Genomic DNA, 24953 nt, shown 5'->3' on the forward strand with positions numbered 1-24953 from the left:
GTAATAATATCAGTTAAAAAGATGACACTCTAATGATTAGGTTATGTACCTACTGTACAATAATTGCATTTCCAATGTGAGGATCTTTTCAGTATTAAACGCAAATAATCCGAGGGTATTCCATCCCATTCTAAGCGCATCGGATTATTTAAGTAGGTCAGTAATAATTCCACGAGTTCTTGTGATTTTTAGGTCTCCGTCTCAACAATGTCGGGCTTTCATTGCACGGAGATCGAGTTACTCAACAATTCGTAATTCAAGATGCATTGTGGTCATTAGTTGTGAAAATTTAACATATTGTTTACCTCGATCCAATGTTGTAGCTCGAGTTTTCTAATACGATATACATCTTTATATTGAAATTTTGTATAACTAATAAGTATAGTTAAAAGTTTTTTATACCAAGAATAGATCAACGTTCGATGTATCTTTGACCAATGACGTATGTTGCAATTTGGTATAAAATTATATAATCATTTATTTTTAAAGTAACTGTGCTCGCGACTTCCGCTTCAATTTAACAAAAAGTTATTATTCAGTCCACAGATGTTACTATAACTTATTAATTCTTTATTTCGCGTATAGAAATACCTATGCTAATTTTAATGAAATTGTTCCATTTTATGAATCGATATTTTGTTTCTGTTGCTTTATTGAAAAAAATATTTATATACAATGTTTGGTGTACGATTTTTTTGGTTTAAAACAATAACACTAGTGGCATTCCTCGCAACGTGAACATGCAACGTTTAGTTGCCCATGTGTAACGCAACTCTTAGTTAAATCTATACCAGCTTTGATTAACGTTTGCCCTTGTAACTTGTTGATTTTCATAGCAAAACTAACAGCTATTGTGATATTAAGTCGTTGGTGGTAGGCATCCGACGTGACGGCGGAGTGATGGCATGCGCCAGGGGTGCGCGCGGTACTGGACGGTATTTGTACATTGCAGCGTGACTTTCTTAAATAAATAAATAAATATTGGACAATATCATATATATTACTCCGATCCCAATGTAAGTAGCTAATGCACTTGTTTTATGGAAATCCGATGTAACGACAGTACCACAAACACCCAGACCCAAGACAATATAGAAAACTAATGAACTTTTTCTACATCGACCCGGCCGGGAATCGAACCCGGGACCTCGGAGTGGCGTATCCATGAAAACCGGTGTACACACTGCTCGACCACGGAGGTCGTCATTCTTATTATTCTATATATAATTCTAAAATAAAAGTAAGCCTAAGTTACACCTTATTACATCGGCTATGTGCCATTGAAAGTCCCGTCAAAATTGGTCCAGCCGTTTCAGAGATTAGACAGACAGCCAAAAATTGTAAAAAAATGTTATTTTGATATATGTACCGTGTATATACATATGCATTTAGTAAAAAGCGGTTATTTCAATATTATAAACAGACACTCCAATTTTATTATATATATAGAAGAGAGGGAATAGATACTTTTCGAAACAAATTAGATATTATTTACTCGAAATAATAACTAAACCAATTTAATTAATTTTTTACTTTATGAATATAATACATAGCTTATTAATTTATTACAGTTATTAAATCACAAAGCTCCTCCAAAGACCTCCGTTAATGATAAATTAACTATGCTTATTCAACAAAACGAGAAATAAATAACAAGGATAATAATAATAGAATATTTAAGGAGAACAATTTATTTCTTAAACTTTTTATTTAATTCTTACTATGTTTATTTGGTTCTGGCTGTGATAAACATCTGGCGACATGGGCATGTGATTATAATGGTACTTTTATTTTGTTACGGGTAGGTATGAGTTTAGAAAGGTCAAATTACTTTTAATTGAAAGATAATTTTTATAACATCCGAACATAACTCTGTCTCTTTGTTTGTCTGTCACTGACTCGAATTTGAAGTTTGGCCTGAAACAAGCTTGAATGCTAAGAAAGGATAAGCTACTTATTTCGGCCTAAAATTTGACGATCAATCTCTAAAACGTGAACTAAACTGCGGGCGGCAACTAGTAATTAAACGGTAAATGGCGGTAATTATACAAACTCATCGAGTTTTTTTTTTACTATTACATTCAATAGTTTTTAATTTTATTTTTAACTGGTAAAAATCTTTATCAATTTATAATGATGATAATGAACATTAATCTTAAAAATAATGTTCCATTTATTGAAGTAGGTACTCATTCTACGTCTGGTTGAGTGATGGCCTTACCTCAACAGGCGATGATTACAAAATAAATCTTAATAAATTTACACTTCCTTTTTAACATTATTTTATTAGACTTTTTATCGAGATGGGTTATATTCTTTCATTTAATTACGAGATATCGTAATAAAAATGAATTGTTTTTCAAATTCTATTTAAAAAATATAAAACGGTAAATATCAAAATTGCACGATTATACGATTGTCAAAAAAGCACGTTTTATTGGCCTGATAAAGTCATTTGAATAATTTATGTATCGCCCTTTTTATACCTTCAACTTTGGTCGACAAAGAGGTGGGTAAAATATATTTTTTTACGTAGTGTGACAATTTTTATCTAATTTGAAAGGTATCATTATCTCCATCTGTGCTGTATGTCAAATCGAGTTTGTCACAGTTCAATTTGTGTGATTACTTTACCGTCGATTCTTTTCCGTATTTTTTATATAAAGTTTTATTCTAAAGGACATTTTTGCTACAAAGAAGAGTGTAATATTTATAAATTAATCTAAAAATGGGGACGTTAGTTGATTTTTAAAATATTTTATTTATTAATTATTTTAGTGGAAATAATAGTGTTTTTTTTTTTAGATATATTAAAACTATACTAATTAATTACTTGTACTATATAAGTTGCAATACTACTTTGTAATAAATAACGAAACAAGTAACGAAGGCTTATCCCCTCCATTCCTTTACATTGATTAAAACCAAAGCGAACCAAACATCAATATTAAATGTCGCACGTCCGATCAATTTCAATAGTAACATCTATTCAATGGGTTCCATTAGGCGCCATTGTTATTCCGTTCCGTTATGTACCTTTTTAATGTATCAATAACAAACCGTAACCCCGTCTCACATGAATACCAAGTTACTTAAGATAGGTATTCTCCAGGTAATTTATCAAAGTTTGTTATAGGTTGCTAATATATTATTAAGGTAAAAAGTTTCGAAGTGAGATTATATTCTTCATCTATAGTAAGTTAAGAATAGAAGCTTTTGAAATATTTTAAGTATTTTATACTTGTTGGTAGATCTTTATGCAAGTCCTCCTGGCTATGGAACACCCACTTGTCAAATATGTATTCTAACACCAAACAGCAATACTTAGTATTCTAACTGCAGACATAGGGGATATAACATCTTAGTTCCCAAGGTTAGTGATGCATTGGTGTGACGTAAGGAATGGTTATTATTTCTTACAGCACCAATAGTTATGAGTCTTCGTCCCTTGCCCGTCCACATAACCGTTAAATAAAAAAAAAAAAAAACCTATATTGTTGTAAGTAATATCATCGTCTTCTGTATTTCGAAGTTATTTTTTTTATTGCTATGAATATTATGTTACGTTTAATGAATGTTATCGCATAGTTTTCGTAATATATCAAACTAAAGGTGCCATTACAAAACATCACTAGTTACTGTCATTAAATAAGTCTACTTCATGTAATCTGGTGTCACGATAGTGTTGCAAATACAATACGGGTTGTCTTACATCATAAGTAACTCGCATCCGTTTTTAACTTCGCCTATTAAAAATTTAAAGCTCATGTCGAAGAAAGCATAGATAAATAAGCCATATTACTCAATACAAAATTTATTGATTTCTAGGTAGGATATATAAAAAAATAATTGTAAATTTACTGATATACTGTGTAATTAAAATAAAAAATATTACTATTATTAATAGTAATTGTCGTAAAGAGTAACCGGTGGTAGCTCTACATTAAATTCAAGACTAACACGATGACTCAAAAGTGCTTTTATTAGCCTAATTGAATAAAAAATATATTGATTTTGATAAGTGCTTTGCTTACTACCTGACTTATTCAACCTTAAAACCGAAACGTATCAATATCAAGTTGAATAAATTAGAGTATAAACCATAGGCTTGCATTAGAATCGAAAATTATCTAACGGTCAAATGTAACGTAAATGTATTTGTGTTAGTGTTTTGAATATATGTGAAAGTTGGATAACGTTTTTCCTATAAATTATCCGCTCCAATCTTATTAAAGCAAGAGATTATTCCAAATTAAATGTGACTAAAATTGCAAAGCAGATCTATTAGAGTCAAATGTTGGTACCATATTGGAACGTCGTTTTGTAGTATAGAATATACGACAAATATGTTAGTATGGCACTCCTTAAAATCCGATATCATGGGCGCTCATCTAACATTCTACTAAAGCTATTGTTGACTACAACGTGATACAAATTTCAAAGTATTCCGTTTATTACATTTTTAGGTATATATCTAAATATCATAAAATCTCACTAAATACATTTTCTGGCATTAAGTCCCAGTTTGGGCGCCCTGTTTTTATTACATAAAACACCAGTAATTATTTAATTTTACTAGTTATTTCCGCGGTTTTTCTCATTAAATATCGAAATAACTTTTGTTAAACTTTAAATTGGTCTCGTAAAGGTTAATAAAAAGTACGATTAAAACGTCCATAAAGTTTTCACCTACGTTGTTAAAATTTGCAAGGCAGTTGTTAATAAAAGAAGCACTCGTGACTTGTTATGTGTAAAAATAGTTATGGTTTAGGATAGGATTAGTTTTTTTTTTTATGTTAGAGGTGGCAAACGAGCAGGAGGCTCACCTCGATTTAGGAATTATCGATACGCCATTTATTATTAATTGCTAAACTAAATTCGGAAAATATTGGTGAAAAAATGTATCGCAACAAATATCCAACTACGATTTTTCACATTTTATCATTGATATTAAAGCTATGTTACGTGCATAATATGTTTTACAAATATGACAAAAGTATGAATACGTATTTATTTTGCTAAGTATATAAATAATTATTTGGAAATAATTAATTCATCATTAAAAAGGTCTCAAATTGTTTAATTTCAAACACAGAAATAGTATTTCTGTTTAATGTTTTAACGGATTAGCATGACATTTTTTACTGCAAAATGATATAGTTTTTATAGTACAGCAGTTCAAAACATATTACGACAGTGATTTTTTGTGCACATCATACTTTTGTGACAATCATACAATCCAGTACTAAAATTGTAATAAATAACGTCAAATAAAATCGCATCATAGCTCCGCAATTATCGTAAAAACTACTTCAATTCAAAAGTACATACATTTGCAAGCAACGTAACCTATATAAAATTCTGTCATTATCTTTTCTAAAACTTACCTTATTCCAGTTAAATAAGTTCGAAATTCGTAAAACACTTTACATTGCTCCATATATCTTTCAATTTGTGGTTACGTCAGAGCGATGTTTTTAAATGAACCTTTTTAATTACCCTCAGGTATAATACATCAGGTTATCTGTACACATTTTAACAAGGTATCGTACGGCTTATATTGACATATATATGTTAATTTTTCATAAAATATAGTTCCATCGGGTCTTGAAATTTAGCCTAATGCAAGATCGTAAAATAATAAATTATGTATGAGCGGAGGAAATCATTTACCATAATTGTAGTATTTGAAAACAAATATGTATAATTATTATTTACTGCTCTTAATCTAAAGACTTGATACCCTTAGAACCTTTTTATAAAAGTAGGTTTACTAACGAAATCATTGAATAATATTTATTTTACGAACATCGATGATTCTTTTGATTATTTTCATAGAAATAGTAATAAATAAATAAATAATAATGAGATAAAGTAATAAACTTGTATGAATGCCAAAAATGTTATAAAGAAGAACAAAATAAGACACTTGTTTATATTTTATGACGAATCTTAAAAAAAATCGGTCTGGGCTTTTTTTTTTTGTTTTGTCTTGCTTACTATAGATGAAACTTGGAGACATCATTTTAATCAGAAGGCACGCTGAAAGATTATGTTGCTGATTTATTTTTAAAAAAGAGCCATTATTTCAATCTTTTACCCTGACCAAATAAAAAAATGTGGCCGCCACGGGCAGTTGTGACACAACAAAATGGATGAATATTGAAATTTCTATATATAAGACACATGGCCGCACAAGAGAGAGTCAGGCCGTTTGTCTTTACGGCATACGAGTCGATCTCATCCAAAACATTCAAGATATTCGGATTCGGGGCAAATTGCGAGGCATTCTGGACGACATAAAGCTTTCCAAATCTTTTTGGACTGATATAAAATTCTGATGTAACGATGGGTTACATCCTAGCAGGCTTTGAACTGCTTATTCAGCAGTGACTGAAGAATAATTTTGCGAGAATCTTTATTGAGCTACTGCTCGAAAAGGTATTCAGAGTTTATAAGATGATCTACATATCGGACAAAATGACTTTTTAGGAAATATATACATAATCTAAACCAGAGCATTGTTTGACATATTCTTTATTAGTATTTTTGATCACCTCAGTTGTAGAGCATTCTCCATTCAAAATTGCTTCGTTATTTTGATGTTATAAATGATTATGATTAATATTTTATTTTCGTAAATAAACTTAACTAACTAACTTATATGGTATATTTTCCGAGCTACGAACTCAAGATTTACCCTAATCTTCGAAATCACCTAATGGCTCTTTGGGCAGAATAAATAGCACCCAGACGAATTTTTTATTTATTATCGTTTATTTTATAATTAATTAATCGTACTCGTAATATGTCTTTGTTAACCTAGATACTAAGACGGGTCGTGCGTGAGAAGCAGGTGTTTGCGATACTTAATTACTAGGATTTTCTCAAATGGCTTAATTACAAGAAACGCCGCATCGGATTAAATGCTATTAATTATTATCCATTATAACATATTATACATTCGTTTATTTATTTAGATAAATAAAACTGTGTCTTAGGAACGTATTTTGTACTTTGGGGGTTACAAGTTATATTTTAGCATATTTTCTGGACATCGGTTGAAAAGTTGAACATAAATGCTTACGTCTTCTAGAGCAGCATTCAGAAGCATATTATAATAAATAAACATAATAACAGACTAAGCTTAAAGTAAGAGTTTCAGTTGTGTAAAAACAGTAGTAGTATTATGTAAAATGAAAGATCAGGCGTAAAATCAAGTTGTTTTAAAATAAATTGGTTTACTAGCACAAAAAATTTCATAATTCGTTCGGGTTATGCCTATACAATATAATAAATAATAAATAAATAAATATTGGACAACATCACATACATTACTCTGATCCCAATGTAAGTAGCTAAAGCACTTGTGTTATGGAAATCAGAAGTAACGACGGTACCACAAACACCCAGACCCAAGACAACATAGAAAACTAATGAACTTTTTTTACATCGACTCGGCCGGGAATCGAACCCGGGACCTCGGAGTGGCGTACCCATGAAAACCGGTGTACACACTACTCGACCACGGAGGTCGTCAAATATAATAAAATTGGTACGAGAGATGCAGCTTGTGCTAAGTGAATGATTTAGCTCCCGCAATCACAACATCAGATAAACTTCATTAGATATTCTCAAATAGAGAAGCAAGCCACGTAGAGCGATTTTGCTAGTCCTTTTGGTTAAGTACTAACCGCTCATTAGTTATTCTACCGTCAAACATAAATACTTTGCCTTGATGTGTTTGGTTAAAAGGGAAATTAGGCTCCCTAAAGAGATGGACTAATTTCAGTCACAAAAGTACATTTCAGATCTCATCAGCGCATTGATAGTGCTAGGAATGGCGTATATGTATATTTTACTAACACAATGTAACATGGTGGAGTTCAATTTTACTTAAATATATATAATATACGAGTAAATACATTTCGAGTGTTAAGTTTTTAATTTGGAATTTTGCGTCGTAAATCTTAATGTGCGCCATCAATTTAATTATTATTCATGTTCAAGGAAAGCTGTTTAGTAAATCGGCCAACTCAAGCGAGAAATTAAGATGAATATTAAATTATTAATATTTTCTCATCAAGTATGTGTCTGGAGAACGTGTTGATAGAGAAGTAGAAAAATTGAAAACATTTTTTTTATCGTATATACTTATTGTGACAACTTAAAAGTAGAAGAATAGTGAAAGAAAGATACTTTCATAAAAAAATAAAAGAAACTTAGATGTAGATACATAGGTTGTCGAGATTGGTAATAAAATCAGCTCAGAACGATTGTCAAACATTTTATATAATGACATCACGCTCATGTATATACATATTTTATAGTAATTTTTTGACCATTTTATGTTAATAATTTATAACTAGTTCCCTGGCTATCTTCTCTTCTTCCAACCAGAATTCTACCACGTCGTGAACACACTCAAAATGGCAACGTCAAAAACTCTGAAGTGGAATAACAATTGGTTAGTTCAATATGTATATTGTATAATAAAAATATATTTTATATTCTGAATTCAATGATTATTTTCATGCTAATTCAGAGTAGCTAGTCTGTAAATTTATGCAGATCTGTCAACAACATTGTATATATTATTTATGCTGTTCATACAACTTCACGTTATGACATAATTTTGTAAACGTAGTGAGTGTTCACAATTCAAATGGAATTTATATTCATAATATGTATATATTATATTAAAGTTTACCAAGTACCCTCTAGGTCATTGTCGAGTCTTGCGTGGTATAGTTGGTTCATCCACAAAACCAGAGAATAAATGTATTAATCATTCATAAAAAAAATCTGTTCGCAATTTAGAAAAATATGAAATATGTGTTTTCTGTAAAACCTTTTTGTACATGTTATAAAATAATTGATGATTTTGTCATACTTTTGATGTGACGTTGACATTTGTATTCGATGATTTTATTGATTGCAAACTTTATTTTGAATGTATTTATTTATTTTAAAACATTATGAACCAGAAAAGTTTACAATCTAAAGAAATTAAGTGCGCCTGTAGTCAAACAGCGAAAAAACCATTGATTGCATTTGCAGGGTGCTCAGATGATTTAGCAGCGGTTTCAGCTTTGCCTGATAATTTGGTGCCTCGAAATTGTGGCCCAACTCTTATAAATTTTCTTAAACAACGCGAAATGAATCATAACAGTGCTCTTAATAATCTACTAGACGAAGCAAAATCTATTAATATTGATATTAATTCAAAAGTGAGAAGTATTGCGGAAATTTTGCTGTGTGACATCAAAGATAGTGACGTGGATATAAAAAAAATAATTTCAAAAGCTATATCTAACAATGTACCTTTATCGAGAGAAGATCGCAATAATGCCCTTAAAGAGATAACAAAGTTATCTGTTCAAAGAACAGAAAATCTCGCAAAATTTAAACTGGAATCTCTTGGTCTGGAGAGGCGACGAGTAGATAAATTAAAAATAATTTTGAAGCGTCAGTTTCAACATCTGATAGATGTTGGACACAAGCCACCTTCAAGCTTACTGCATGAATTTGATGAACAGATTTATGATATAAATCATCAGTTACTTAGCAACTCCAGGGCTTATATAGAGCTGGAAGCACAATTTCGACTACAATTGGAGGAACGCATTGTACATGCACATTCAATGATTAATGAATTTTGTCTCAGTAGAGCTAAAATCGTTAAAAGCGAAAGATCACCATTGTTGAAGCATCCTAACTTTGAAAAGCAGTCCAGCGCTGAATATGATAAAGATCAAACATCGAAAGATCTATTAAACTTGTTGAATTTAGACCAAGTTAAAAAGTATGTTTCTGAAATTTTAGAAACATATAATACTGCTTGTTTTATAGCACTTCAGAAAATATCTGTTGAATTAGACGGTTTGTACAATAGTGTTGAAAATAGAAGTAGTAATTTATTAAATTACAGGTGTAGTTTTAAAGATTTAAATTTGAATAATATTATCAGTGATACTTTCGGTCTCTTAACCAAATGTAATGAACAGTATACTAATGAAGATTTCAATAATATACTCAAACTAATAGAATCCGATGTTTTAAATCTACAAAAAAAATTGACTTTATTTTTTAAGCGTCTTCACGACATATACTTAATTTTATCAGACTTATGTCGTATATACAATGACCATGCAGATCGTTTATCCTTAGTCCAAAAATTCATGACGCTAAGCTTGGACGATACGCAGACGACATTTGATGCAATTGAACTTTCGACTGAAGTTAGCTTTAATATAGCATTAGAGCAAATGCGTTATGCTCCTGACTTTGATAAACTTCTACAACAATTTGAGGTTATCAATAATTATTTAAACAAGAAAGGAGACACCTTTTGTATACAAAAGGAAGCTGAATACGCTAAGATTGAAGATTTCATGAAATTCCCTTTAACCATGTTTGCTATTATAAGTTCTGAGTTTTCCTGCTTATTAGATAAGCATTATAAAGTGCAATCCATAGAAACTTCAATGACTTCTGAAGATCCTACATCAAATATGCAGGAAATTTTGTCTTTACGTGCACCGATTTTGCAGACTATGCTTCAAACTCAACTTCAAGAACAGGAAATAAACCTCTGTATTAATAATTACCTGGAGTCTTTTGATAATATTTTACTTCTTATCTCTGAATATTTGAACGGACAGTCAAGAAAATGGGTGGATGAAAGATCTTCACTCGTAAATATGAGATGTTCTCTAAAACTAATAAGTCATAGCATACGCAAAGAACGAATAGAAGCTGCTCGTGAAGCACGATTTTCAGAAATACGATTTCATGAATCACGCCTTAATTCCCACTTGGATGCCATGTATAATATAATTGATAGGCTCCCTATAGAGGCATCCGAATTTAAGGCGATTGATGCACCGGATTTATATCCTTTCACCAAATGGATAAGTACTATTAAAACTGATATGGACATGTTATTGGTTAAAGAACCGGTTGATCCTGAATTTAAGAGACTAAAAATGAGTAGCTATGCCCATCGATTGGGAAAGCATAGGCAACTATTTGAAGAATCCTTAGATTCGGCAATAAATAGTTATAAAGATATAATTAAGAATAGTTTACAAAAAGCAAGAATTTCCAACGTAAAATTTATGTCACGGATTAAACTTTTCTTCGAAGGAGGCAAATTTGCTGCAACTGAGGCAATTAAATCGTGTGCTGCGCTCGTAAAAGCAGGAGAAGCTTTAGAATCATGTTCATACCGAACAATGGACGCTTTAAATCAACGCCGCAATCAGTTGCTAGCACTAGCAGAACAACAAATAGTACCGCTTCAACGTATGGTCGAGGATGTCGTTAAATATGCTACTAAAAATCCATTTGATAAGAAAAAAATGCCTCCTAATCGAAGTAAATGATATATTTTTAAAAAAATAAACTCAATTTGTTATCACTGAGTACTTTAGTTATTTTCCCAATATAATTATTATTTTTTTAATATTTTTCTGACTAATAACATTTAGTTCTAAATAATATTATAATTCCTTTGCATTGAAGCTGAAATGATCCATAAACTTCCTATATCAGGTGTGGCATGGTGCGTATTATATTTACAAATGTCAAATGTTGTTATTGATAACAGAAAAAAAAAATGTAACAGATGATGTATTGTAAAAATTGTAATCATTAGAAAGTTATTATTTTTTTATTCTCAAGAATTTGCATTCAATACGTGCACGTACTTCATATCCGGTGATATTGGATTTACAGGATCGAAAATTGGGACGTGATTAGATTTTAATCAACCTTCAGCTATAGAAATGTTCATAAGTATTATATTGTACGGCTTTTTTTAATGAAATTTTGATCAACGTCAACAGGTTTAGAAATTTGGTAAATTTTACTATTACTACTGTTCCTGACAATTAATAAGCGCCAATTAACCCGGTGTTAGTAAATTAAAAATAATCAATTTAAAATATAAATATATCAGTTAATAAATTACTAAATGCTATACATTTTAACCCTCTGTATTAAATATCATGTCTACTATTAATTTAACAAAAAAAAAATCACCTTTTAAATTCTACTAGCGTTACATTTTTTAAATTTATGACAACATAGAATTGTCTCATATTAAATATGACGAAGGTCAAGAGACTATCGATGAAAAGATACACAATACAGAGAGGTTTCTTGTGAAAAAACAACAATGTCGGATTGAGACACTGTGAATAGCTTCCCTTTTTGCAGAGGATCGTCGTATTATCGTCGTGCAAGGAATTCCGATGAGATAATTAAGACATCGAGGGCAAAGTCTGTGATATGATCGATAATTTGTGGTAGGTAGGTATTCATAATAAATTTAAGAAAATGGAGAACACACTTTTTTGTTGTATATTTGTTACACAACTTAATCCTGAACGAATAGTTTTCCCCTTTTATTAGACCCATTTTAATTAGACCGATATTTCATTTAATACTATAGATGTTAATCGATTTAAGAAATAAATTAAAAAAAAAATGGTCTTCAAAGGGTCTTAGAAGATTTGTTCCAAATAGGGAGATTAAAAATAAATTTATAAAATGTTTTTTAATACTTATAGTATAGTATACTCTCTAATATATGTTCTTCATAACTTAAGAAAGAGGTCGCTGTATGCCATGTGGTGATTAATTTAACTTGACTCTTAGAAGGTTTTTACTGCTGTGATATGGAAATGACAGGCTTATCGCGTTCACTTTGACCCGACCTTGATTCTCGGCCTCAAATGTAAGAATTAGCGTGTTTATTTATTGCATATAACATATATATTTTTCCTACTTCCATTGGAATAGGTATTTATGAAGGAAATATAATTGGAAACACTGATCGTACTTGTCAACCGACAACGCGATCTAGTTGCTAGTTTATAAACTATAAAATCTCGAGGTCATGAGTTCGAATTCTGAATTGGCTTATGAATGTGTTGAGTTATTCTGTCAATAAATTATCAGTAATAAAGAAGTCAATTCACCAATATGATAAAGAACTCTGACAAGGAGAAGTTTATTAAAGGCTATTCCACCATACTGTTCCTATGTGAGTTGATGGGTACAAATGTGGCTGAATTTAATCTGAGAAATAAAGGTTATCCCAAGATGGTTTTCTAAATTGCCGATCACGCTATATGTAATGAAAAACGGAAAATTTCAGATTAAGATTCAAGTGCTATTATTAAAGGATCACATCATCTTTTGGATACTGTATATTTAATATTATTTAAAACAGCTTCAAGCTTAAGGCATACGTCAAACAATAAAAACAGATTTGCCTCTGACAGTGAAAAAGAAGACGGCTTACAGTTGAGATAAAAGGGACAAACTTTAAAGGGTTTTCTTTACACATATTTTTTTAAAACATCTTTTTTTTAGTCGTTTTGTAATTATCTCAGTTTGTTTATATAATTTTTAATTCAACTCCTTTCATCCTTTCTAGAGCGTTAATAACCTCTTATGTTTTAATTAGTTTCTTGAAAAAACTTTATTTAAGTCAATGTACCCATAATATAAAACAATTTGATTAGTTGAAACATAATTTTATCACATTTTGTTGACATTTATATGCTTTGAAACTGATCGATCATTTAGATAATCATTCGTCGTAACGATATTTTGACAGACGATCTATCAACGCTGCTGCAAATTTGGTATGGTCGATACGACTTTTTTATAATTTTAGAAAATTTTGTATATATTGAGATATATAATGATGACGTTGTAATTAATTTACAAGCTCGTGTAATTGATTATCGGGAAAAAGTAACTACTGTGTTTCTTGGAGGGTATTCCCGGTAATATTCATTTTTTTTTTAAATAACTATCGTAAATTGCTTGTAGGAACCCGCTTTAATAAAGTATGTTTTTATATTTGTTAGCGACCAAAAGCTTATTATTTAAATAGTATCTCTGTTGCGTAGTAACTCGTAAGTACTGTTTAGATTTCAACATAACTTACAAATATACTACAATATAAGGATAATTAATCCTCTTCATACAAAAACCACACAACACTCCTAATAATGAAAGCCGCCGTCTAGAACACGCATTCATTTACAAACTTGGAAATTGTTACAAAGTCACCTCGGGCAATGTTTCCATAACAATATTCCCCTACCCAAAATTTATTCGAAATTAAGGACTCCTTACTTCTTACCTCGAGCGGTTACTTGTGAAACGAGATTTAGACTTTGATAGTTTTGAAGTAATATTATTCAAAAGGGATGATAATATAATTAATTATACTGTAATTGAAGCTTAATTTCAGAACAAAATATGTCTAAATATGTATTCACTAAAAGCTTTAGTCATGAAATATTTATTTATTTATTTATAGATTTTCGAAACACCTTAGGCATATTCGCAAAATATTATCAAGTAAAAGTAGGAAACAAATTCTTGTACAGTGTGATACACCACTACAGGCGTTTACATTATACATACATTAAATAACAAAAAACTAAACACTATATACACATTAATATATCTTTACAATAAAAATATAAATATGAAAAATAAAATGAAAGAACAAAAACTACTACAAATTAAAAAGAAATAAATCATGAAATAAAAACAAAAATTGAACTTGACACTAATTGAGCAAAGAGGTTATCTCTCTATTGTGACGGTTTCTATTTATGATCTATTTCAAATTACCGTTGCCGTTGCCATAAATATAAAAAAATAACCGTAAGTACAGTTTTAACGGTACATGGATCTTTTTTGGCAATACCCTCTGTATTTTCTAAACGTAGTTACTGTCTGTATAGAAAACAATGTAATTAATTAAATCTAAAGGATTTTAACCCAGCAAATGAAACGTTTGGAACGTTGTATTCGATTTCTAAGAATGATAAATAATGGATGCATTTCCCGTTTATGTTCATCATTGATAGTGATCACACGATATACTTCATCATTGTAACGTGATACGGTGTGGTACGAACGCACTGCTTTAACCTATAGCTAAAGCAGAAAATAAAGTATCATTCGTTATGTTTTCTCTAATGTTAACTTGTAATATAAGCAACAACTCAGCGTTTGTTTAGTTAAACATGAATTTCTCTCTTACTATTATTATTGTTTTGACATTTGAAAGAAAAAACTCATCATCCCCTAAACGTAATTCATTATTTATTTATATAATAATTCTCATATTTTCAAAGAAAATTAAGGGAGAGAAGTACTTGGATATACTAGATCTATTTAATTTTGTAAATATGAAGAGTAATTCCTTTAGATCATCACATAAAAAAGTGTGTAATTATTTGTTATCCTCCCTACGAACTAATAAATATTTAATGTTAAAAACACAGACAAACCAAACGTTACCTAAGAGAATATATTTTGTGCAAAGGGAGTGTGAAACAGCAATGTAATGAGATTTATACGGGGTTTCTAGAAATGTTGTTAAATCAATGAAGATTAATTATTTATTTGAAAACACCTTTTACAAACATCAATGTATAATTATGCCATTCAAACGCAAATATACACCTTTTGAAGTATTCAATCCAATGCTTTTAGCACGATTGTTAGTTAAATACATTAAAGTTCATTTCAATTAAATTTATACAACGTATTAATAAATATCTAAAAATTAATTACAGCATTGATTTTTTTGCATCATAATCGGTAAAAATATTAAAACTTTCTCATCTTTTCCTTTCCTCTCGACACGAATCTTGATAAAACTGCTTCGTATTAATAAAAACTTTAGCCAACACATTGAAAATTTTAAATCCAGGTAAATTAGTTGATTCCCAAGGGTTGGAAAGCATACTTTATTATTTATATTTAAAAGCCACCTCAACAGAGACATAATTTAAAATAATCTCATTATACGATTAATTATTTAACGCGTTGCCCATAATTTATATAAACAGGTCTACAATAAAGGCCCAAGCCATTTTAGAACTAATTATTATTTTTTGCTGCATATTAAATATTAAAATAAAAACTCACAAAGGGTCAGACTATAAAGCTTTCATTACGACTGTGATTTATGAATGAAGATTGAATATATAGACTATTTTGTAGCTTTGAGAGTTAGCGAGGAAATTATATTCCTATTTAAGCTTTTCATAAACGAAAGTCAATTAACCTAATCAAAAAGATAGTCTTTTTTGTATTATATTATACGGACGTGCAAAAGGGCAACCTGATGGTAGAGGTCACCAGCGGTCACATTGGCGATGTAAGAAATATTAACTAAAAACTTACATCGCCAATATCAGATATCGTATCCCTTGTGTACGTGTAAACACTGGCTCGCTCATCCTTCAAACCGAAACACAACAATACTAAGTATTGTTTGGCGACAGGATACCTGATGAGGCTGATAGAGAGTGACTGAAGGTTATTAGAAAAATAAAATAACATGATTAACTAGTAATAGTATTATAAGTAAAAAAGAAGTTTCTTATAGCGAGCAAAAAACAAACAAACAACAACTGTACTCAAATGAACAGGAAAACTAAATGTTGTAATTATTATGCATGGTGTAGCAAGAGAAAAAGTCATATAATCGTATACTTAAATGTTTCTTTAGTGTTAGTTGTTGTCTCTTTTAATTTTTATAGGGGTTGTAAAAACAACAAGTACAATATGAAATTTTTGTTAAAACAACTTTCATTTATGTCACGTATTTCGGTTTAATGTTATTTATTGCGTCGGTCTTTGTATGTTTCGGAAATACTGCTCCCATTATCAAGTAAAGGGTGTATCAAATCACGCTACCGACCGGTATACCCTTATCCAGTAGCAAAATGGAGTTGTTTAATAATTAATTCGGTACCCGAATTACAAGATTTCTGACATAATCTGGACGCGCTAACTTTAGCAACTGAAACAGATTTAGTTTTTGTTTTATTCAGTTTTAAATATTTATCAATAATCATATTGTTGCAGTTGGAGAACGTTCAGATGTTGGATAAATATAATCTTCGAAATCCATCAAAGGGCACGCTGTACTTCGCTACGACGCATCTAATATTTGTCGATCATGAAATGAGAAAAGAGACATGGGTAAGTGCATAATTCCTGTCATTGTTTCATGAAGACGATGTTCTTCGTTCCTTTATCCAGGAAGACTAGACATTTGCGCATAATGTATTTTAATGTACACGTTTGTGTGCAAACATATGTGCCCTCTGCCCTCACTAATATAGTCCGATGGGACGGCAATCAGTCACGACCGAAAATAATTCAGGAAAGAAAGTCCAAGATCAAAGGCTTTACGTGTTTTCTACGAAGCAATAGAGTACACTAATTTCTACTTTTACAACATGGGTTACTATTGAGAATTTCTCTAGAGAAAAACCTAAAAACTTTTTATTTAATTGGCATATTAAAAATTTAAAACTCATATTAAATACACATTGATAAATAAGGCATATTGCACAATTTAAGATTATATTAAAGATAAAAGAGCGTGGACTTAATTTATTGACTTCTAGGCAGGATGTATAAAAAAATTGGTGGAAAAGAGTAACTGAATTTCTTGCCGGTTCTTCTCGGTAGAATCTACTTTCCGAACCGGTGGTAGCTTTAAATTTAATTCAACACTGTAACATGACGATTCAAAAGTGCTTTTATGAGCCTACTTGAATAAAGAATATTTTGATATTGATTTTGATTGACCTGACTCGGGGCCCAGGACATCGGGGGCTATCAGCTAGCCACTGGAAAACGAGGCGGTATAACTGAAACGTTGACATCAAAGAAAATTATAGCAATACAAATTGTGAGATACGTAATGTGACTCCAATGGGCGTATGGACAATATCTTATTCGTAAAATGAGTAGGTACAATTGCTCCTATTATTCCTTATTTTAGGAAACATGTATTTCTCCACAATGTATACGTAATTAGGTATTACTTTAAAGTTCTACTGTGATTGAATAAAATAGTTTCTTAAATGTCTTATCGAAAACGGGATTTACAATTAAAATCTAAAAGATTGTCTAAAATAGATTTTCCAAATTATTTATATTAAGTGTAGGGATGCGATTGTTTTACTTACATTAGAACTTTAACTCACCGGGTAAGAAATACTTAGTATTTTTGTGTTTCGGTTTTATGAGGGAATGAGCGAGTGCAATTATAGGCACAAGGGTCTTAACATGGTTGCCAATGTTGGTGACGCATTCGCGATATATACAATGGTTTTTTTCAGCGCCAATATCTATGGTCGGTGGTGAACTGTTACCAACAATTGGCCCATTTGCCCATGCAACTACTAATATTAACGATAAAATATGCTTATAACAAAGTTGTGGCTAATCGACTAATTCTGGTCTAACGGGTGATGATTGGGTACCTCTATCCACAATTGGTTAGAGTCAACTCTCCGTCATCGTTGCTTTAAATGTATTTACAAGACGACGTGTTGATGGAAATGAATTAAGTTTCATGAATAAAAAATATCAATGATTTGACGATCATAAGAAGAACTTTCGATTAAAGTCGACTATTTCATTCTTCATCATAGATCAATGCGATGCGATCTCTCCTTTATCACGCTTAGTTTTTTTTATTTCATTCAATAATGCCAGTTTTAATCGTCTTTTATAAAAAATCCTAAAAGAAAAGCTATTTTTTTGGTTCCCCAATATTTGTCTGTGTGAGTATGGATATCTAGGTATTATTATTCATTAAAAGTTACCTTTAATTATGTTACGTAACTCCTTCTAGATTCTTCTGATGCACATATCGTCTGTCGAACGTTTACCAATAACCACAACGGGGTCGCCGTTGCTCGTTCGTACCAAAACCTTTCAGTCGGTATTCTTCGTGATACCGCGCGAGAGGGACTGTCATGAGATGCATCAGACACTCTTGAGATTAAGTCAGCCAGGTAAGTTATGTATTATTGTGGAAAATGCTTAGCTTAATACGACCCCAATAATTTGTTTCATGGAAATATCTTAGTCACCAAGTTTGGTGGCGTATTCGTGATGTAAGGGATGTGGTGACTACCTACCTACTCTAAGGTGATCCATTTGCTAGTCTGCCTACTGAATTTTACTAGTAGATGGTTGATATTATACAATACTTATTTTGATTACATTTACAATGTATTTGTATTTATTCAATATTCATTCCTTAGTAATAAGCATTTTTCGACATTCTATTTTAAATTTTATTTTTCTCATTATAAAATAATATATTAATTGCAGTTCATTTGGATGAATTATATTGTTTCCACTACAAGTCTACTCCGGATGATTTACCGAAGTCAGCCGGCTGGAACTTCTTTGATATACAGACCGAGTATCAAAGGATGAATGTACCGAATGAACAGTGGGTTCTTTGTAACGCCAACAAGGAATATGAAGTAAGCTAATATTATATTCGAACATTTATCATAGTTTGTATCCAGTCGTGAAATATGAATAGGAGATAATTTTAATTAGAATTTGAATTTCATTTCATTCGTTTTATTGAAATTTACGTTTATTGCGAGTAGATAGAAAGATGTTTTAGTTTAACATATATATAAAACATAAAAATGATAGTGTGTTATACTGGATTTTCCTTTGTTTAGAGTGATAATTTTGGAATACCATCTTAAGAATGTTTGTAAACGTTTTGAGATTTAAATAAACAACAACATGACTTTTAGTAATATATAATTTTATTGGGTAAAATCAATATTACAGCTCTGCGACACGTATCCAAGCGAAATATACGTACCAGCACGAGCCTCAACGGCTGTGCTCTTAGGCAGCGCCAGCTTCAGATCGCGAGGCCGATTACCAGTTCTCGCTTATTTACATCACAATAAAGCAGCTATTGCTAGATGCAGCCAGCCATTGAGTGGATTCTCGGCTCGGTGAGTCCTTTATTGGATAGGAGACAATAAACTTAACATTCTTTAGTTCATACTACAAGTCGAACTCCTCGAGAACTAATTACTCGCACCTCATTGGTCGATGAGCGCAGCAAGAGGACGAATGCTGCTTATATGTATACTATTAGAATAGGGAAAAGCGGGAATTGAAGTTGGTTCAGAGATTAAGCCGAGACGGTCGCGCAGATGTGGCACAAAAGTTTTGATTTTTTTCTTTTTGTTTCTGAGAGTATTATAGTGAAATTATTTAATTCAATATTGGTAATTATTATATTGGTATTAAAACTAGAACGTGTAGATAAGACAATAATTATAACAACACCTAATCAACATAAGATACTTAGGTTAGATCTTAGAATAAATCAATGGACAATCCTAAGAAATTATTTAGCCCATGTACCAATAGGCGCACACTTTTTTTACAATGTACTGGGACAGGGCTTAACATAATTATGTTAATGTTTACAGATGTATGGAAGACGAACAAATGCTGGATCTTATACGGCGTGCGAATCCCAACTGCGGTTACATGTATGTTGTAGACACAAGGCCCAGGGTGAGATGTTATGCTATCATATATATACTAAATTTGGCAAGGTTAAATAAATAGTTATCGTAAAACTAACGACTTCAAAGATAATTGCACACATCGGCAATGCAACGACTGCATTCGAGCCATTTTAAGTTTAAATACAATATATTGTTTTAAAACCCGAATTTGAAGATACCCGAACTCGTTGAGTTTCGTTCGCTGGTTTTTTTTTAAGTTAAAGGTATTTTAATCTGAACCGGTGGTACAATTTTGTCAATAAATGTATGTATTTATTTACATAAGAATTATTAGCAACAAGATCTTAAGGCATTAAGGCTTTAATACAAATAAAAATTAAAATAGTTACCGTACTATTATTATTAAGTAAAGATTTAGATTACACTAAAGGTAAATCTGGAAATAAAATTAAAGCTACCCTGTAAATGTACCACTGCTGATCTGACCTTCTCTCTTGTAAACTAGAAAGCGCCACGTTGCTACAATACATTTCGGTACTACCTAGCGATAAGACCGCCTTATTGTGCATCTACTTTTATTTTGTATATATTTTATTTTTATCGTTAAATTACTGTGTTACTGTGGTGTACAATAAAGTATATTATTATTATTATGGCATCTACTGCAAATGTAATGAATTGTTTTGCAAATACTGTATTTTTTTTTTAGATAAACGCAATGGTGAACCGAGCAGCCGGTAAAGGATATGAGAATGAAGCCTTCTACGAAAATATTAAGTTTCAGTTCATGGGCATCGGGAACATCCACGTCATGCGGAAGAGTTTACAAAAGATAGTCGAAAGTAAGCATTTTCTATGACAGCTTATACAATAATTACTGGACAAATTGCCTACATCGAAAAGTTTCTTTCAAAACTTTAAAACTTTTCATTTTAGATTTTTTTTCCATTATTTTATATAACTAACAATATATGTTTTATTTTAGCTTGCGAACAAAACAGCCCAACGATGTCATCATTTCTCAATGGACTGGAATCGTCGGGTTGGCTCAAGCATATAAAGTATGACTTCTACCAATGCCTCAAGTTTATTACATAAACTGCAATATTCTCAAGCGATTTCCCGTCTACAACAGGTCTATCCTGGACACGTCCTGGTGGATCGCGAGCGCGATCGAGAGCGGTGTGAGTGTGTGCGTGCACTGCAGCGACGGCTGGGACCGCACCGCGCAGGTGTGCTCGCTCGCCGCGCTCTGCCTCGAGCCGCACTACAGGACCATCAACGGCTACCAGGTGAGCGAGCGAGGCGAGCTGTGGGCGCGCGAGGAAGGGAGAAAGAGATAGTGCGCGATAAGCGTGAAAGACTTGACGTGGCACTTTCAGTATTACATGATAGACTATTTGACAATGCGAAAAATAAAGTGTCAATTATTGTTATCAGTATATATTATGAGTTCAAAAATGTTATTTATTAACGAAAGTTGAAAATAATAATTTATTTATTCAAAAATCCATAAATAAAAATGCATTTTTTTTAAACGTTGGTCACGTGACACAAAACTCTCCTGATTGGTCGGGCTTATGATGACGTCACTTGCTTGTTAACCTCGTTTGCCTACTGTATTTCGATTATATGTGCTAAAGATTACAAGACAGGCAAGTGACGTCAGCGAACCCATTGCAGCACCACATTGTCAAAGTAGCGTTTTCGCGCGCTATTTAAATATGATTTTTTTAATTCTAGTACATATTTTTCAGCAAATACTTTTTTTACTGGATTTCTTAACCTCTACTAAATAATATAAAATTGATTTTCAAAACCAGTCAAATAGCCTACTATGGTGTAAAACTTGAAACGCCCTGCGCTCTATCATATTGATAAATGCCAAAAGCTTAAAAATTAAATTGGTGCAGAAAAAAACACCCGTTCTTGTGTTAAGAATAATCGACTAAGGACAAGCGTACGATAATAATGCCCAGAAATATGTTATTCAAATGCTACCTATAAAATTAAGTATAAAATTATTGACTACTAATCGAAATATATATTCAAAACATGTTTTTAAAATTTCAGGCACTCATAGAAAAAGATTGGCTTTCCTTCGGCCACAAATTCACAGCTCGCTGCGGTCACGTGGCCTGCGACTCGCGGGAGCGGTCTCCCGTCTTCACGCAGCTTCTGGACTGCACGTGGCAGCTGTACAGACAAGCACCAGAGGTAAGCGGTCTCATTCTCCACCAAAACCATAAGCAGACTATCAATACGTCGTAAGTTGAAATTGGTAATCTCGGAAGTAAGGGTATGGTATAATTAAAAGAACTAATAAATAAGGACGTTTTTTTGTGTATTAATTATTTTTTTACCTTTCCCAACTCTTACGATACCTCGCCGAACAAGAAATAAATTAACTAAAAATTGGGCACCTCAAAATGTGATGGTGCTTGCCAGGGCTTAAAAGCGCTTAAATCTTCAATTATGATATCGGGCCATCTCGATTTCACCCGCTTGCAACTGTTGTAACTGTTGTAAATCGCTAAACTAAGGACATGATCCCAAACACATTGTTTTACAGGCGTTCCAGTTCAACGAGAGATTTCTCCTCACACTACACGATCACGCGCATGCGTGCCAATACGGCACGTTCATCGGGAACTGTCAGAAAGATCGCCGTGATTTAAGGTTAAAAAAATATCTATAATGTTATACTTATATTATAAGTGGGAAAATGCGTGATTCTGTCTGTCTCTTGCTCTAAATCACTGAAACGAATTTGATGATATTTTGTATGAAGCAAGTTTGAATTAAGAACATAAGCTACTTTTTTATGACTTATCTCTAAAAAGCGGGTATCTCAAAGTTATTTTATATAAGTCAATTATTGTCAAACATGTAAAACTAGCTGTGATCACTTGTATTATATTTTTGGCGTATTGGTGACGTAAGGAGTGGTCAATATTTCTTACAGCCTCATTGTCTATGGGCGGTGATGACCACTTGCCATCAGGTGGCCCATTTGCTCGTCCGCCTACCGACATCATAAAAAAGTTGTTTTGTCTTTTTAATTAAACCTTACATTTACTTTTCTCGTTACAGATTGTCTGAACGTACGTTTTCTCTGTGGGGTTACATGGCGAGTCATCTAAACGAATACAAGAATCCTCTCTATAACCCCAAAGCACATCCCGATGTACTCAAACCAGATTTGAGTGCACAGAGTATAAGGTATTAAATTACATATATTTTTGTAGCTGTTATCATTACTGGTATAAGAGTCACGAGAGAGGATAATTGAATATAAAAATTTCATGCCTTTATTATTAATATTATGCACAGACTATGATTACTGATTTTTTTCTAAATCAATCATTTATATCAAATATATTCGTTATATGTGTATTACGATATTTGACAAATATGTGATTATAAACGAATTTGTATCACGGTGAGTACTCTTAGGAATTATTTTACTTTTAATTCCTGCTTCCCCTCTCCTCCACAAGTCTACGCTGACGTTTCGTAATTTGTTTTCCAAATTTTATTGTAGTCGTGCATATTAAAACCAGGTTCTGGCGCGGCATGTACTGCCGGCACGAGAGCGGCGTCCACCCGCGGGAGTCGCTGGCGGACATCCTGCCGGCCGCCGTGGAGCACTCCGGCGCCCTGACGCACCACATCGACTATCTCGCTAAGGTTACCTCACACTATTTGTGTTAACGATACGCGATACGCGTCAGAGTTATTACCACTGGCATATTAACTAAAATGTCGTACACGCTCCTTATTTTGACAGTGTAAGATGGTCTACTACTGGGTATCGTAAGAGCCGACATTCATACACATGAAACTTTCTCCTTAAAAGGGAGAGGAGGCCTTGATCCAGCAGTAGTAAATTTACAGGCTGTTACTATTTTTTTTACACATATGTTGTTGGGCCATTCTCAAGTTACGTTTATTTAAATTAGGCAAACGTTACGGACGTTAGTAGTCCTCGTAATATCTTCTCTATGAAATTGATTCCCGCATCTACCACAAATAAATGTGATATTAATAAGCGAATGACTTAAAAGGTAACATAAATTAATAATTGTGTTTTTTTTACAGAGGATATCAACATTCAAGAACCTTCTCTCTGGACGTAAAGCCGAAAAAAGTAGAGAGACTGCGCTAGTCAATTACCAGAACGGCGCTGACGACACCGTCGAAATCGAGACTAAAGTGGAAGGTCTACAGATAGACAATAAGTTAGTAAGACAAGTAAACCCCGATTCTGAGGTTTGACTAGTTATTATTTACAGGGCCGAGAAATTCTTATATAGCATCCGGGTTTCGACTGAGTTATCTGATCGTTTTTTGTTTTTTTTTCTTTGTATCTGTGTATCACAGTAAAATTGTAAATACCGTTAGATTATAAAATTATATATAACGTAATTTGTTATATATTATACAGAACAGCATCATTTGGTAATTTTTATTGTGTTATGTGTTTACGTATAATATTAAAAAAAAATATCGATAAAAATATTATGCAAATTCAACTACTTTTAATTTTAATCTCTATGTGTATGTGAAATGATAAGACAT

General features: G+C 32.1%; 1 protein-coding gene across 1 annotated transcript in view; it reads left to right on the forward strand.

The window, feature by feature from the left end:
- Positions 1-24953, forward strand: part of LOC125072308 (myotubularin-related protein 6) — a 52538-nt gene that overhangs the window by 24646 nt on the left and 2939 nt on the right. Inside the window, exons 2-14 of the mRNA XM_047682886.1 lie at positions 16918-17034; positions 18704-18866; positions 19189-19346; positions 19672-19844; positions 20331-20418; positions 21082-21214; positions 21358-21433; positions 21508-21664; positions 22446-22589; positions 22945-23051; positions 23466-23594; positions 23936-24062; positions 24474-24613. Coding sequence (XP_047538842.1) covers positions 16918-17034; positions 18704-18866; positions 19189-19346; positions 19672-19844; positions 20331-20418; positions 21082-21214; positions 21358-21433; positions 21508-21664; positions 22446-22589; positions 22945-23051; positions 23466-23594; positions 23936-24062; positions 24474-24613 — 1712 coding nt within the window. The remainder of the gene's footprint in view (positions 1-16917; positions 17035-18703; positions 18867-19188; positions 19347-19671; positions 19845-20330; positions 20419-21081; positions 21215-21357; positions 21434-21507; positions 21665-22445; positions 22590-22944; positions 23052-23465; positions 23595-23935; positions 24063-24473; positions 24614-24953) is intronic.

This window comes from Vanessa atalanta, chromosome 21 (genome assembly GCF_905147765.1).
Source record: "Vanessa atalanta chromosome 21, ilVanAtal1.2, whole genome shotgun sequence".
NCBI classification, from domain to species: domain Eukaryota; kingdom Metazoa; phylum Arthropoda; class Insecta; order Lepidoptera; family Nymphalidae; genus Vanessa; species Vanessa atalanta.